Source organism: Cryptotermes secundus, unplaced genomic scaffold (genome assembly GCF_002891405.2).
Source record: "Cryptotermes secundus unplaced genomic scaffold, Csec_1.0 scaffold19, whole genome shotgun sequence".
NCBI lineage: Eukaryota > Metazoa > Arthropoda > Insecta > Blattodea > Kalotermitidae > Cryptotermes > Cryptotermes secundus.
Genome location: NW_019729897.1, coordinates 2,039,775 through 2,057,837, shown reverse-complemented (window position 1 = coordinate 2,057,837; position 18,063 = coordinate 2,039,775). Strand labels below are relative to the sequence as shown.

The 18,063-nt window shown below is 39.4% G+C and overlaps 1 protein-coding gene across 3 annotated transcripts in view; it reads left to right on the top strand.

Annotated features, from left to right (window-relative positions):
* The window catches only part of LOC111865672 (E3 ubiquitin-protein ligase KCMF1), a 31,606-nt gene extending 19,528 nt beyond the window's left edge, over positions 1 to 12,078 (top strand). For all 3 annotated transcript variants that reach the window (XM_023853872.2, XM_023853870.2, XM_023853868.2), the window contains exons 7-8: positions 4,963 to 5,147; positions 10,096 to 12,078. In XM_023853872.2, coding sequence (XP_023709640.1) covers positions 4,963 to 5,147; positions 10,096 to 10,879 — 969 coding nt within the window. In that variant the 3' untranslated portion in view covers positions 10,880 to 12,078. The remainder of the gene's footprint in view (positions 1 to 4,962; positions 5,148 to 10,095) is intronic.
* Positions 12,079 to 18,063: the final 5,985 nt, after the last annotated feature.

Genomic DNA, 18,063 nt, shown 5'->3' with positions numbered 1-18,063 from the left:
GACCCTTCTTCTTTCAATTAAGCTCCTGAGCATATGCCTTTATAGACTGAGGGTGTTTGAGGAGAGGTTGCAAAGGAGCATATTTGGACATTGAATAGATTTAATAGGAAGACAGGATTTTGTTCATGGGAACTTTATAGTTTCTTCTCCTTACCACATATGATTACAGTAATCAAATCTAGAAGGATGGGTTGGGTGATGTATGTAGCATGCATGGAAATATGCATACAAATTTTTAATGAGGTTATATATGAAGGGAAGAAACCATTTTGGAGGCATACTCGTAGATGGGAGGATAAAATAAAAATGGATCTCAAGGAAGTATCGGTGAGAGGGTGTGGAATGGATTAAACTGGCTCAGGATAGAGTCCAGTGACACACTGTCTTGAAGCCTGAGGTCCTCAGCAGTTGTAACGTAGACAGACTTTATACTTGAGAAGTAAGGACTTGCCAACAGCAGCAGCAACAACTATGATGATGACAATAACAATACCTAACATATTTGTACTTGTAAACAACAGACAAATTCAGAGTCAAGTAGGATTCACTCATATAACCAACTGTGAATGACTCCATCACACTAACACATGAGCTAAATTAAAAGTTGTTGTTGGATCTTAAATGTACAGTATCTAAATAAGATATTAACAGCACAAGATTTGTAGTACTGGAAGTCTATGATTGGAAAGTGGTACTAATGAATACTACTTGCAGTTAGGTGTTTAAATGTTTGGTTTGTGGCAAGCATTGGATGACTTATTTAATTATTTGTCTGTCCTTGTTACAAACAGTAGCACTGTTTCTATGAACATCTGACATGATTGGAACAGTCCACTGAAAATTAAACTGTGACAAGACTACAAAGAACAGTAGCACACTCGTTGATGTTAGAATACACTCTTCTGGATTCTTTGCCATTATTCAAAACTGTGAGAATGTCATTTGGAACTCAGGTGCTAGGAAGTAAGGTTCTGTGTAGTTCTTTGTGTGATTTATGATTTTGAAGAATTGCATTAAAAAATAGCATATGTACATCAAGTTCTGTCTCAGAGTAGGAAGTGATGAGGTAGAGCCGACATTTTGGGTGTTTTTTTAACTACAAATTGGAACTGCTTTTTCTGGAAACAATGGAAACAATGGATGGAAGTGTACCCCAGGAGTTCATCCTACAGGGACAAATTGTGTGAATCATCATTTCTGTGCAGCTGTTATGCAGCATCTACAGGAAGATGTGTGGTGCAAATATCCTAAAGTATGGCACACTGGAGATTGGTTTCTCTGCCACAGGAGTGTTCGTGCTCACTCTGCTTTGTCTGTGCAAGAATTTCAGGGCAGACTACATATCCCAGCCCTCTGTACCCCCAGATGTATGACTTTGTTTCTGTTTCCAGGAATCGAGACAAAGAAAATTGTTAACATCATTGTGATGAAAGAAAAAATGCTGACTTCAATAGGTGCTTCCATCATTTATCAAGTTGCAAGTTAACTATCTAGAAGAGGACATACTGGAATAATCACTGAATGTGTTAAATATAAGGAAAATGTGTAGTCCAGAAGTTCTTTAATTTCATATGCATTGTGATGAGTGCATCTTCGGTTTTCTTTAACATCTGGATGCATTTTCAGAAAAGTGATGTGTTCACACTGGGATTTGTTTTAAATGAATAGTTATAATTGTCACAGTATAAAGGTAATGCTATACCTGTAACAGGCCATGGAAGCCAATAAGGTTGTGAGACTTAGGCTCCCACATTTTTGAGACAGTCCATTCAGTGGTGGCAGTGAGGTTATCAACCTAATGTGCCAGCCACCCTATACTCCCAGGAAGATTTCTGGTACTTATTTCTATTAGAGGCTGAGTCAACCCAAGAGCCCTAGTGTGGCTGGAAGGATTAGATCATTTGAAAAATCCAGTGATCTCATCGGGGATCAAGCCCGCAACCTTCTAGCTTGTAACATAGTCCCTCAACCAATTATGCTACTGTGTGAACCCAATTATCACAATTTACTTGCTGATATTTAATATGCACTGTTCCAAATGGGCAGCAGGCACCAATGAGAGAGTGGCATTTCACAGATCACACATTTTGCCTAATAGCTGTTAACCTTTAACGTACGGACTTTTAAATTGCCGGGAGCCCCCTGCGGCCAGAATTTAAATCACCCTGATTAATTAAATTCGCAAACCATCAGAAAACAATCCATATTTTCCGTTCTATGCAACATAGACAATAAATTTTTCTACATGTACACAGAAGAGAAATTTTTACAAATGAAAATTAACTGTGATTATTTTGTCATGAATTGCAAAATATAATCTTTATTATACAGTAGAACTTGGTTATAACGTCATCAAAGGGACCTAAAAATAGTGTTGTTATAAACGAATGTCGTTGTAACCGAAATGGGCACTTCCAAAGTAGCCTTATGTTAGTCACGTAAAAATCTACCAAAAACAGAGTTAAAATGTTGCATTTTTAGTGAAATACGCAGTTAAGTACAGACTAACGTAACATTAACGTGGAATTGCCCAAATGTGTAATATCAAAGACATATTACATCACTTTTCACTGACAATACACACCACACTAATACTGTATGTTAAAGGTAGGCCTACTCACCAAATTACAGTAGATTACATCAATTGTTGTGCCTTACTGTACCTAGATACGAGTACAGTAATCAGTTATCTTCATCTGTTTCCTGTTACTTGCCCAATACACACTTTCTAAATTACGTTCAATGTCCATATCAGAGAAATTCAGGAATGAAAATGACGTTACATACGAGGTTGATGCATTTGTGCATGTCGTACTAAGCAAGGTATAAAAACAGTTGCTTTATGAGGAATTAGTTCGTACCATTGAATATTTGACGCAATAGACAAGGTGTCGCAAAAACCGATGTTGCTATAACCAAGTTTTACTGTATATGTTATGAAATTCCAAAGGACTTACCTGTACCCGTTGTTTTTTCTTCAGTCTTGAATCATGGTGATATTGTAAATATAATCACACTATATACTTGTACGGTAATATTTTGTTCAGACTGTATGCGAGTTTGAACTGCGTCACTTCACAGTTTACGATAACTCACATTCGATGTGCGTGTACTGNAATGACGTTACATACGAGGTTGATGCATTTGTGCATGTCGTACTAAGCAAGGTATAAAAACAGTTGCTTTATGAGGAATTAGTTCGTACCATTGAATATTTGACGCAATAGACAAGGTGTCGCAAAAACCGATGTTGCTATAACCAAGTTTTACTGTATATGTTATGAAATTCCAAAGGACTTACCTGTACCCGTTGTTTTTTCTTCAGTCTTGAATCATGGTGATATTGTAAATATAATCACTCTATATACAATAATATTACTATAGGCGAGTTTGAACTGTCACTTCACGGTTTCAGTTCACAGTCACTTCACTATGATAGTCACACTGACACGCGTGGCACTTCTCGAAACAGTCCACTTCACAGAGAGCAAAATCACACTTTTTACAATAGAAGAGGGTGCTCCTGCTTTTCTTATTTAGCGAAACACATGACAACGTCTTTGTTTCCCTTTGGTTGGCCAGTGTTGAGACTTTTTCAACTCCAGTCAACTCAGTTGGGCCCCCTGATAAATTTGGCCTTCCCCCGAGAAACGCCACTGACCGTGATATTCGGCTTGTGTGATTGAAGAATCATCTTGGGAGAGGGGGGGTTTCCAGCAAAATCAAATAAATTATGTTGATTGACAAAGCGACAGTCTCACCTGTTGGTAATAGTCGCAAAATAGTGATGCAGAGTAATTATAATACTAGTCGAAAAGAGTGCCAGTCCGACACATACTGAAAGTCGCAGTGGCGAAGATGCCTTTTACTCACAAAGTAATACTGGCTCAGTGGGTTTATACTTCTTCCAAGACGAAAAATAAAAGTGATATATAAAGAAATATATGAGTCTGACACTGACTTTCTAACTGATAAAGAAATATTAGATAATCCGACACTGACTTCCTGACTGATAATTCGCCACTGAAAACAAATCCTTGAATGCGTCAGACTTCCTTGAAAGCTCTGCAAGTGCTCATATGCAAGCACCGATAAAATTTCCTCATCAGTTCTCGAAACAAAGCTGGGCTATATTTGGCTGACCAGGTCATAAACAGTCACATCTAAACGTAAATAGTATCGAAACCAGTACCGTGATAAACAATTTATTTGTTCAGAGCTAAGGAATGAACCACTGACATGACCTCACGTAGGTTTGATTTGGTTTCCAACCCAAGGTCAAACTGCCAGCACCCGCAAAGAGAGCATGTGTCCTGCGACCTATACGCAGGTCATTCGGCCAACTCCGGTGCCTGCTTGCGACCTGTATATGTGACATTCGGACGTTAAAGGTTAAATCACTTTCAGATATATAATTGTACTGCACATGAAAATTTCAGTTCATGAAGATACTCACTAAGATAATTTCATTGAAGTTATTCCTTAATGCCATCCATGTGAAACAGTTTTGATAAGAATTGATAAAACAGAAACGAGTCCACAGCACTCCAAGTATTCTCTGAGAGTTTCAGAAATATATAAAAATTAGTTACAGAGTATATGGCTTAACACCACTTTCATGTTCAGGGTGTATGAAATGTAAAATGTGCAATGTAAAATTTGTTATATGTTAGTTACAATTTCACTTCCCATTTCTTTCCACTACCACATACAAAGGGCCTTGGTAATTGAGTTGTTGTGGTATGACCAATACTTCTGTTGTGGAAATTTCAAGTACACTGTTCGGGAAAGTGAATTCTGGTGGAATAATCATCTTAGGTGGTTTGGAGCAAATGGTGCTAGGTTAGATTGAGTTAGTTTGAAGCTCCAGATTTCATGTGTTGAGTCCACAATAAACCCAGTAAATAATGAACCCTGTCATGTGTGCAGCTGAACTTGTGCATGTCTTATCTGTACTTCCAGGCGGCACGTCAGCAATTGGAACGTTTGCCCAGGCGTCAGACTCAGACAGTTTCCTCTGCCAACTCAGCAGGTGCTGGGTCTGCGACTACAACTACAGCAGCTGCCACAGGTGCCCACACAGCCGTCCCCCTAGATGCCAGTTCAAGCCAAGTTGCACAAAGTAATTCTCAGTTCCTTCTGTCAAGGTGAGATTTATTTATCTGTGATAGTAGTGGTGCCTTTTTTATTTTAGCTTGCTTTTCTTATTTTATATGGGAATATGAGCTTACAGTATCATGTACTAATTATTATTAATATTTTTTAAATGTACAGTCCTTCTCTATTAAAGCAGATGCAGAATTGGTAGTGTATCCAATGTAAAAGTCCTTGCTACTCCTTGCAGCGACTATTCTCCTTCCATTACAGCCGTTCCCCTCTTAAGACCAGCTCATCTCGAGTGGTTTCCTGCTAAGTTGCCAGAAGATCCAGTTCTGTCACAGTCATCCGTTGCTTTCATTCTTTCCTCTTTCACTCTTGCTATGGAGGCCGGTCTCTCTACTACCGGTTCCTCCCATACGGGCCTTTTTCTTTTTTTCGTTTTGGAGGGGGTTGACCACTCCACAGTGTCCATTTTCTTATTTTCAGTAACCCGTTGGAAGTACCGACTACTTGTTTCACAAACTTTCCTCTGAAAGTCACATTGACGGTCTTCTCTCTCAGGCGTAACAGTCCATCTATGTCTCGGTTCCTTATGCCCTCACTGCATTTCCTTTGCGGCTGACGCCTCCTCCCGGACGTCTCTCCTGTCACGGTTCCCGTCCTTCCTTTCCAGGCTTCTTGTCCAGCATTGGCCCTATTTGAATATTTATTTACGGGGTCTCTCTTGCACCGTGTCGCACCTGCACAACTAGTCAGATTTCTGTCGGCAGCCATTTCGTGCCACAGTCCACAATTTCTTTGAGTCGAAGATTTTCTGAGGATGTTCCTCTTGCGCCATGCCACTGTCGCACGGTGGGACACCTTCCTGCGGATGACGGCCAATTTATTCTGGGATCCACAACTTCCCCGTGTCGGATTCTGCATGTTTCGCTGATATCGGTCCCTGCGCCTTTTCTTCTTCAGTTCTCCGACCGGCATTACTTCGGTGTCTTCTACGGGTACCTCTCGTAGTTCTGCCGCCTCAGGTTTCATGTCCACTGAGGCTGGCTTTTCATCTTCTGGATGTGCCTCCATTTCTTGGCAGGCCATCATCGCTCTGACCGGAATTGCAATGGGGACCTCTTGTTGTGCAGCCGCAGGTTTCGTGTCCACTGGGGCCGGCTTTACTTCTTGACGGGCTTCCAACTTTTCTGGGCAGGTCATCGTCTCTATTTGAAGAATCAGCATCAATTCATCTTCCTGTTCACTGACTGGTATCACTGTGGCGTCGTCTACAGGGACCTCTTCTTGTTCCGCCACCGCAGGTATCTTGTACACTCTTGTTTTTGCTCGGGTGGATTGTATTCCTGCGGCCATTTCTTCTCGCCAGGCCTTTCTATCAGCATCTATTATCGCCACTAGTTTAATCCCACTTCTGAAACACCAGTGTAACGTGTTTGGTGTATAACGCGTATTATGCCGTTGTGATGGGGGGCATGGAGGTATCCCTCCTTGCCACCACATCTTACGCTGTAAGGGGTTAACACAATAATCCTCGATTACCCTCAGCCAGGATTCTCCTGGTTCTGGACTTCCTTCGTTGCATACAGCGGCCACCGTCTTATTATTGGCGTAGAGCAGGCGTGTCGGGTCTGACCCGCCTCTACCTATCGACTGTCACACCCTATATTATTCTCTACGACAGGGGTGGATTGGATATCTCACTGCTGTCGCCAATTATGTCTTAGTGATGGGGGTGGGTTAAAACACACTAAATCACTTTGTCTGCCATTTCTCTTTGGCTAGTCCCTTCGCTACGTCAGTCAACCCTTTGTTCACTCGGCCTACCGCCGTTGCCATAAGTAATGCTTCAATGTAAGGGGTGAGTAAAACACAGTTACTCTTTCTCTACGTCAGCCACTTTGTGTTGGCTGATCCCCACCTCTGCCATCACTTTGTTATACCTAAAGGGGCTAATAAAATATTACTACTTTAGTTCGTCGCCACCCTTTGAGTTAGGATGTTTGCTGCACTCGGCTGCCGTTGGCCTGCCTGGGTCAGTTCTGCCTTCGCTTGGGTCAGGATTGCTCGGGGTCGGTCGTGGAAAGGTTGAGTTGGTGAGGGGGAATTATAACTTGGTACAACCTATCCCATTTACACCCGTCTAGTTACACTATTTACAATGAAAGAATGCCGACGTCTATCGGTTTACACGTGGTATCATTGCGTTAATAGTTCTGATTTACATTCCAATCTCTCGCTTAGAGCAGATGGCTTGAGACTGTCACTGTATCATTACTACTACTCGATACCATCTCTGTCCTACCCTAGGTACACTGGTCGATTCACCTTTAATTTGTATCCTATTTACAATATTAACAAGGCCGACATTCATCCGTTATTACATCATTTCTATACGTCGTCAGGCTATTGTTTCATCATAATCTCCCCTTCTGGGGTGTAAGACTGTGGGTCTGTCTCTCTCTTTCTCCTTACTGTTTTGACTCATTTCGCATTTCTCCACTATCCTAGCATAAAGTTTCACCCTTAACTTAATCTGCCCCTAAGGTTATACATACTGAAAGCGTACGTATATTTATTACAAAAATCAGTAGCTATAACTATAAACACAAATGTGCGTGCTCTGCACACTACTAATTATCGTAACACACTATCTAACGTCTACCATCTCTACTACACTAGCACCTCAGTCATCACTTGTTACATTATTTTTCGTATTCCACCCTAAGGGCTTGCTGGGCACACTGGAGTTTGCTTCCAACATTTTACAACGACACTTTTACCAACAGCAATAAAGTTTAACAGCATGGCTAGTATGAGTAAACGTGACTTACTTGAGAAAAAGAGACACAGGCTAAACACTACCACTTGTAAGTCCCATGTCGAGTAGGGCCTCCGGCTGACAACTGGATATTACGTTTTAGATCGGATTCCCCCATTGAGTTTTTTTTTTTCCATTTTTATATACTAATTTTGCTGGCACTGCAGTTGGCGAAAGAGGGAGGTTAACTCCTCCTTTCATCCTACACTTTGGGGTGGAGGGTTTCCATTGGCTAACCCCTACGGTGGTGGGCAGGTCCGTGGTACCTCGTTGCTGCGTATTTGATAATATTATACTCCAGTGGCCCAGTTAGTGGAGCTTTCTACTTATGCGATTATGCATAAATGCTGGTCATCAACATTCTTAACCTAGATCCCTAGTCCATGTGTTGTCATCTTTGCTCGATTGCTGTAAACGCTTTTCATAACGTCTCGAAACATTTAGGCAATGTCTTTTGATTTTCAGTCTCGAAATTGTGGCACTACAACGCGACAAATAACTTCACGCCGTACTGGATATAGCGAATTTATTTCACATTCGCTCTTACAATCACAATTTACAGATCCACAATTACTGCCATTGGCAGTATCACAAATACTACACTGCAAATGCTGGTTGACTGCCTGGCTGACTCGTAACTCGTAACTCGAGATCTTGAGAACTGTCTGTGAATAGTCTTCGCTGCTCCTTATTCAGCCCCGTTCCAGACAACACAGAAAACAGCCACGTAATAGGCACCACTGATGTCTGGCGCTGTGTTGCTAGCAATGCTGTCGGGAGTTGTTTACTGCTGTGTAGCAACGGCGGCATCCCGTGTTACGTCACCGCGGGGAGAGGCGGGGTGTTGACTGGCTTATTCCCATAGCAACGGCAACGCTCCGAAAGCGTTACATCACCGCAGGCGGGGTGAGGGGTTTCCTCCATTGCGCAACACGTCACACTATATTGTAATTCTTTATTAAGTGGTGGTTCAATTACATTGCTTTAATAGTTGATGTAGAATCATAAAGTAACCCAGTATTTGTGTCTCCTTAATGCAGTCTGCAGGCAAAATGTAATTTAACGATCAAATCCTGCAAGTAATAGGGACTATCTCTATAGATTGGGCCGAGCTGAGAAGTTTTAGTGGAAAGCGTAGACAGAATCCAGTCTTCGAAACACTGTGTTTTTAAATAAAAACAGGACTGTGGATAATGTCCAGAAACAATATTTGTGTGAAGCAGTTACTTATTTACCAGATGCCACCATCCTTCCATTTGCCTACCATCAAGACAGTAACTGTTGGAACTGTGAAGAGTCTGGTACCTAGAAGAGTTCAGCTCACAAAACAAAGTGTATCCATTGCTGGATAGTTTTAAAAAGTTAAAGATATCTGATGCATATTTTGATGCATTTTTGCATCACTGATCCTCATGTGTTGATGTAAATATTGAGTTACTACCTTAAATAGGGCCAACACTGCTTCTTTCTTCTCTCCCCAGTTCAAAGTGTTTGTGTTATTTAACATTTTATGTCATGTGGAGTTGGCATTACACTATTAAATAATCCCAGATACCTCACTTAATATATTTTATACTTCATGGAATGTTATATTTTAGCGTCCTGTTGCACTGATTTAAGTCCATGATTTATTTTATCCGTCTTCTAGTGCATACATTTATTTATCCCCTCTTTTCACTCTCACTACATGTTTCGGCACCAATGTGCCATCTTCAGGTGCTGATCCAATCCACGACAAACTAATTCATTGCATGCCTTGTCTTTACATACTAAAATAACTAAAATATATATTTATCATATATACTGACAAATGTCAAGTGTTAAAATACTAAAACTGTACAGCATATTTCTTTCCTACGTCGTGTTTCATTACGCGAGTCACGTCTATCATCCTCTGTTGGAGCACTCTTTCACTATCGTGTATTGTGCTCTGTGTTGCGTCTCGCTCCTGTGACTGTGTGTGTTATAACACACGCAGTCAGCGTGAAGCACCTGAAGATGGCACATTTGTGCCGAAACATGTAGTGAGAGTGAAAAGAGGGGATAAATAAATGTATGCACTAGAAGACGGATAAAATAAATCATGTACTTCATGGAAGTTTTAATGTTTTTGGTGGCTGACCTTGGGAATTTAATGTGTAGACACAGAAACTTACTTTCCTGTATGTTTATAGGTGCATGGACAGCGCTTTAACTGATCTGGAACTACAGTCTGTAGAGCAGGAGCATGCAGATCATAGCCTGTTTGTTCAGGAGCTAGTGTTGGCCACTTTAACTGAAGGAGCAGCATCCTTGTTGCTGGAGGTTTTACCCCAGGACTGTGCTTCAGGAAGTAGGAAAGAATGTGAGGAAATGGGCTCCCGGGCCAGCCCAGGGAATGAGAGCAGTAGTAATGGTAACTCAGGCTCTTCCCGTGCCTCTCCATCAACTAGCAATGCATCTGGGACAGGGTCACAACAGCTGTCAATCATGCAGCAGCAACAGCAGAAAGCAACATCTTTGATGGTTCCAAAACGATCTTCATTGCGCAGCAGTGGAAATTTGGCTGGAGCAGCAAGTCTGGCATCATCACTACCTAGACAACAACAGGTACCTGCTGGAGCATCGTCTGCCTCATCCCTGGCATCCCAGCAACAGCCACCACAACACCATGACGTTCGTGGAGGAATTAGGGGCAACTTGGGGGGAGGAAGTGGTGGAATGTTGACATCACAGCAACAACAGCAGCAACAGCAGCAGCAGCAGCAGCAGCAACCACCACCGATACGAGTTCTAACTGGTACTGGCACTATCCGGGAAGTTGTTCCATCGACAGCTGTAGTGGGGGGAGGTTATGGGGGTCGAGGAGGATCAGTAAGAGGTGGGGCTGGGGCGAGTTCACCGGGTCCTACCCGTAGGAAGCCTGTACGTCCTGTGGAAGGCAGGAACCAATCTACAGAACCTCCACCCCCTCACTAACACCACGCCCAAAATTACTTTCTAGTCCCTTCATTTAGAAGTTAACCCCTCCCCTTAATTTCCCCTTTATCCTTCTCATATGTTCTTTTTATGATTTGCAGTCCTTGTATAAACCATCCAAAAGTTGGTGAGACTGATAAAGGGAGTGGAAATGTACCTAAAGTTTAAGCTAGAGGGAGGGGAAAATGAATTGATTAAAAGGTTTGTTGGGCATCTTAATAGGGAGTGCGCTTCTTCTGTGGGGCAAGGCTTTATTCTCTTGCCTCGTGATAGCTTCATTATTTATGCTCGTATGTCAGACTGCTGGACTCCTGCAATAAGAATGAAGTACCATCTGCGTAGAATCTGTATGTGGAATTTGTACAGGGGAATTGTATTGTCATGTATGGTTATGTATGTAAGAACTAATTAACCTTTATGTGTATTAACTGATATATTTAATTAGCATCAGACATAATTTGACTGGTAATAAAAATGAGAACTGTAGTGTGGTTGAATATATCCTTCAGTCTGACCAACTTTTGTGGCCTCTTGTAAAATAGCTTGTTATTTGTGTGCCGTGTGTGTACTTGAAGTTGGTGAGCGATTTTTCCAGGGTATGAACTATGCCAGAGTGAGCTGTATTGGAAAATGTTAAGCCATGTTATGCAGTTTTTCTTTATTTCTCAGTAGCATATTCTTTTTGATTGTATTATACAAACAGAAATGTTGAACAGTGTTGGGATTTTTGCAGGGTGCTCCGCAAAACTAAAAGATTTTACATAGAATGTTAGCATTCTTTCTACATGGGGGGAATTGTTATGGTATGTCTTGAAAAATATGTAACACCCTTGATTTGTGAGGGATGCAAATTGATTCTCTCTCTCTCTCTATCTTCATAGTAACTGATTAGTTGTGCACCTTGTGTCCAAATTTATCAGTTTCAAGTAAGGTTGGCAAAAGATTATTTAATAAACACATGTATTAAACTGCACACCACCTGCTCCTAACTATAGTTATATGCCCCTTACAAATGTGCTTTAATTTTGTTTGTATACATTGTCTTGAAACAGTGGGCATTCAAGGTAAATTAACATTGTCCTGGTTTTGTTTCATCAAACATCAAGTAATAAAGCAGTAATATCAATGGGAATGTTTTACTTTAATTATGTCAATGTATTTTTAATCTGTAATGGTATAAATGAATGTGTGAAAACGTTCCTGTTGAAAATGTTTTCAACTTTGTCATTTTGATTAACCTTTTTATCCTACTTAACCTTTAACTTTTATATGGACCAATGTTTTCATATAAGTGAGATGTAAATGCATTGCCATGTAATTTCATAGTGGCAGTTGTTCTAATATACTTCTGTGATTCACTTGTTTCTTAAGATGGCACGGAAGGTTGATGAAGCTGCTAATTTGGTTTTTGTGCAGTTAATTGAGCAGGAGCCTGGCATATATGAGACATGCCACACAGACTGCTAGGCAGGACAAAATATATTTGGCTTGGGAAAGAATTTCTCAGGAGATGGAGTGTGGATCATGGTTAAGTTCTTTCGAAACAATACAGGTACATGAGTTTAAATTTTCATGGAAGAACAGATGCTCCGAATGTTTTCTTTTCTTAATATTGTATTTAAGCATCCTTTTGCATTAATATATGTATCGTTTATTCCATATATATTTCCGTCTTAAATACAACTTATTATGAAGTGACCCTTCATGCATACAACACGTTTTGGCTGTATATGGCCACCATCATATGTCTTCTACCTTGCAAAAATTGTTGCACTGTATGTCAAAATTTCATATCACGTGTGAAAGTGATATTTCCTGATTAAAATAAATTGGCAATTAACATCCCAATGTTTTCCATATGGACGTCGTCCTCTCTTCTCAAGCTGTCTCAACCACAACCATATTATGGCAGGATCGGTATTATTATCTGACATTGCAGAGGAGAAGTGCACAAAATTAGAAATTACAATCTGTCATGATGTGCAAAATATCATCTATGTTATATATGTTATGAAATTCCAGAGGACTTACCCATAGTTTTTTTTTTTAAATCTTGAGATATGGTGATTTTGTAAATATAATCACCAGGCCCGGATTTTGATGACATCTTTTTTTCCTTGTATCCTGTTTGATGCCCGTAAATATATAAATCCCGGAGATGAGCTGCTGGTTACAGAAATTTTATAGGTAATTTTTTCGATTTTGGGATAACTTCCCGGTCAATATTTGGACTTGGGTATTTTTTTTTTGTCATTTTAGCCATTTTAGGTAATTTCATATGTTTTCAGAAATGTGAATAATATGCAAGGAAAGTGTTCTTTCTCTTTCTCCTGCCTCTATAAATGCAACCTGCAGCTGCAGCCCAAATACCTGCTACCACAGTATGCAATAATAAGTTGTAATCCTGTCCCGTCCTTTCGGTTTGTTTTGCGGAAGGTGCTGACATTACATATAAAACATTTTAAGCTGGCAGCAGGTTACGACAGCGGTCACTCACACTGCGGCCCTTGCCAAGTTCTGTGCAAAGAAATTTGATTAGTTACAAATATTTCTAGTTGGAATCCCTCGCTTTTTATGACATTGTTGCTCAATAAAACTCCGTCTGTCTTCAGATTCTCGCCCTTGACCGTACAGACAAAGATACTGTTGCTGAAAGGTTCTCAGTGTGAAAAGTTCAGTTCTGTGTTACACTAGAGTGATTCAATTTATCACGATGCCTAAAGCAAAGCCATCTAAATCGTATCATTTAAAGCAGATTGTAGCTGAATTAGGAGATGATATATTTTCAACTGACGGTAACATTTTATACTGTAAGATGTGTGACACAAAATCAGCTGCAGAAAAATGTTTCACGATACAACAACATACCAGCCACAACAAGCATATACAAGCAGTACAAATTTCGAACAAAAGGAAATCTGTTCATATGTTACTGCAACAGTGTTCATCTGAAGGCGGAAATAAGTCATCAAATTTTTTTCACAGATCTGTGTGATGCTCTGATGTCCGCAAATATGCCATTTTGGGCTCTGAAAACTTTCCTGGAAGTGAATTGTGGTTCTTCTATCCCGGATGAATCCACCCTCAGGAAAAACTACCTTTCCAAGTGCTATAACAATATCCTGGAAATGATTAGGAATAAAGTGCATGGGAAGATTTTCGTTTCTGTTGATGAGACCTGCGATATGGAGGCTCGCTACGTGGCAAATGTCATCATTGGAACCTTCGAAATTGATGGACTGCGTGAAGTGTGTCTTCTTAGGAGTGAGGTGCTAGAATCCGTTAATCATCCCACAATTTGTAAACTATTTCACAGGTCCATGTTTTTACTGTGGCCAGAGGGTATACGACACGATGTTGTCTTGCATTTTGTGATCGATGTGGCCCCATATATTTTAAAAGCAGGCAAGTCAATAAAGTCGTTCTATATGAAATTGGTGCACGTTAATTGTCTATCTCATGTATTGTATAGAGCAGTGGTTCTCAAACTTTTTACCTCTGAGGGCCCCCCCCCCCNCCCCCCTGACAAGAGAAAATACTCTCAGGCCCCCAGCCTGTTTTTTTTTTATCAAAATAGAAGTCATGGTATGTTTGACATTTTATTCAGTTTATTTTGTGTTTTTCTACATACTATTTAGCAGTTTTTTACTCAAAATGAAAGTATCACAATATTAGACCTACAATAAAAATTAGTTTTAACACTTCCAGTTAACCAAAGTATGTGTTGAAATGAAACGATATTTAACTAAAAAGTATTTAATTTTTTTCTGCAAAGAAAATCAAACATTTAAATGTCAAACTCGGGGGCAGCCCACGTATAGGCATTGTGGAACTGCAGCACCCCAAATTTCCACTTGATATTATTGATAATCTTTAATTCTTTATTTATACTTGTACAATACAATATATAATCCTTAAGCTTAATGTCAGTAGCCAAATCTTTGTATGGAACTGTGCGCTTCACAGTTCCAGTGGTGAGGTGTTTGTTGAATGTTGTCTGTTGCGTGCATGCGCACATAGGAAGTTGCACGTGAGGCTGCAAGGGGGGGAGAGCACTGTCGTTCCCGCAGTGCCGACCCTGGCGTGCTGATGGAAGGTAGTTTTTTTACTCCGTGCGTGTTATGCTTAAAAACTGTGTACCATATTCTTGAATGTGAGTTAATTGTAGAATTAGATTATTATCCTGCTTCCAGCTATTCTATTTGATTCATTTTTTTTTTTTTGGTTTTTTATTTAACAGAAAACTTTAACCATGGCCTTGCATCCCCGAGAAATAAGTTCTGTGACTGTAAGTGATCTTCAACAGCTTAAGTTTTCACAACTGTTTCACCATGAGAAAGTTGCAGTTAAGAAAAGCGGTTGTTTAACACCTGATATTCTAATATCTCAGCCAGGCATAAACAAGAACAAGAAATATATTCGTAGCTTTAATTCTGAATGGTACAAACGGAAAAGTTGGCTTTGCAGCTGTGAAGTAAAAAATGCTCTGTTTTGCTTCCCGTGTTTGCTGTTTGGGGGTGATGTAACATGGACAAAAGATGGTTTTAGAAATCTAAACAAAATGAAAGAAAAAACTGAAAAGGATGAGAAGTCAAAGAAGCACGTTGATAATATAGTTTCACTGTCACTTTTAGGAACCGTAAGTATTAAGGAGAAACTTAGTGAGGCATACAGACTTTCAATCAATGAGCATAATATAAAGGTTAAAAAGAACCGTGAAATTTTGTCCAAAATAATAGACTGCATTTTCTTTTGTGGAAACTTTGAAACTCCCTTACGTGGACATGATGAAAAAGACGTTTCAATAAATCCAGGGGTATTTAGAAGATTAGTAAATTTTGCATCTAAATTAGATTCAGATTTGAAGCATCACTTAGAAACCAGTGCAGTCTTCACAGGTGTTTCTAAGGCCATTCAGAATGAGGTACTTGACTGCCTGCTACAAATATACCATGAGGAGATAAGGGCGGAAACTAGGAAGGCTTCCTTTGTAGCTGTCATGGCTGATGACACAACAGATGTTTCGGAACACACTCAAATGGTCCTTGTTCTACGGTACGTATTGAATGGAGAAATATTTGAGCGCTTTTTGGGATTCTTTATTCCAGAAAATCAAACTGCAGATGTCATATCAAAACGTATTTTAGAACAACTGGACATAATCCTTCAAGGAAATGGACAAAAACTGATAGCTCAGACATTTGATGGTGCAAATGTCATGAAAGACAAAAGAGCAGGAGTTCAAGCACAAATAAAAGCAGTTTATAGTAATGCACATTTCATTCACTGTTAATGCACATCAACTTAATTTAATAATGAGAAATGTAGCAAGTATTACACGAAACGCAAGAATATATTTCTCTAACATTCTGGCTATTCCAACATTCTTCTCAAGATCACCGTAACGTGTGTCCATTCTCAAGAAGCATATGGAAGTCAGCATTCCACGTCCATCTTCTACAAGGTGGAACTTCAACATACAGACCATAAACGGAGTTCATGAAAATTTGCAACCTTTAATAAACTGCCTTACTGAAATTCAGTCAACATTAAATGCAGATCAAACCATTGCAGAAGCAACAGGAATTTTAAAATACCTGAATGATGATAATTTCAAGTTTTGGTTAGAGCTTTTTCATCAGATTATGCCTCATGTTGAAATAATTTACAACCAAATGCAGTCTCAAGAAATTAGTGTGTTTAAAGTTAATGAATATATAACAAATTTCAAAACTGCTATTTTAGAATCGAGAAACTTAAAGTACTGTGAGAATCCTTCAAAGACACATGGTAGAAGCTAAGGAAGTGTGTGACTGTATATGTGTTGATATAATGGACAGATATTCTTTCACGAAACACTTAGTAGCTGCTAAATTGTTGAACAAGAAATGCTTCACTAGTTTTAAGAATGAATATCCCACAGAAGAGATAGTACTGACCACTGTAGCATATCCCATGATTGACAAAGAAAAGCTTGAAACTGAACTAAAAGTATTCTATTGTAGGTCTGATATTCATGAATATTGCACATTAATTGAGCTGCTGAAATTTATCTTGGAAAATAATCTAGATGATGTTTTTAGTGAAATTACGAAACTGATAATAATCCTCTTGACAGTTCCCATGGCTACATCAGAGGCAGAGCGCTGCTTTTCAACATTGAAAGGAATAAAAGCTTTTCTAAGAAGCACTATGAATATGGAAAGACTAAATGCTCTTGCAGTGCTTTCAATGGAGAAAAATTTCCTCAGTTGTCATCCAGAGATCAAGGAGAAAATTATTGATCTTTTTGTGCAAATTAAAACAAGAAGAATGGATTTCATTTTTAAATGAATAGATAAAGCTTGAACTGTAACAATTTAGGTTAAAGTAAGTAAAAAATGTTTGATTTTGTTCTTTTAGGATTTTAGCAAGTTTCTGAATAAATTTTCTTTTTATACATGTTTGTTTCCTTTTATAAAATTTTAAAACAAAGGCTACAAATTTTCTGGAGCAGCACCCCCACTAAATTTAGCTATGAGCCGCCACTGGTCAAACTTCAGTGTGATAGATGGGCCTGCTTTTGAGAACAAAGTTTATCAAAATGTGGTGTAATATCAGAAATGGCCACTCTAACTTCTTTAGCAATATTTAGCCTTGAACAATACTTTGACTTTATAGCTACCAAAGCAGAAAAGCCTGTCTTGCATAAGTAAGTTGTTGCGAATGGAATCAGGATCTTCAATGCCTTTTTGCTCAAAGTTGGGAATTCCTTGCCAATATGTATCCAGAACTCCAACAAAGACAATTCCTTAAATTTACTTTTTAGTGAAGTATCAATAGTGAGATCGATTAGTTGTTCTTGCTCATTTACCTTCAGAGATGATGGCCCAGGAGCATTTTCGAATGGATTTTTAGTCCAATTAAATTTATCAAAATCATTGCAAAAGTTTTTTTTTGAAATTAACTTTGAACATTATGAGATGATCAAGTAGGCAGCTTTTTATGACCATTGGAAGCACTGGATTATCAGTGTCTTGTACCATTGACACCAGAGTAGGGAACATGTCTAGCATGTCACTTTCCATACTGTTTCTCCAGAGCTCTAATTTTCTCATGAATGCCTTCACTTTGTCATTCCAAGAAAGTACAGTTGTCTGATTCCCTTGAAGTGAAGTGTTGAGGATATTTAGTTTCTCAAATAT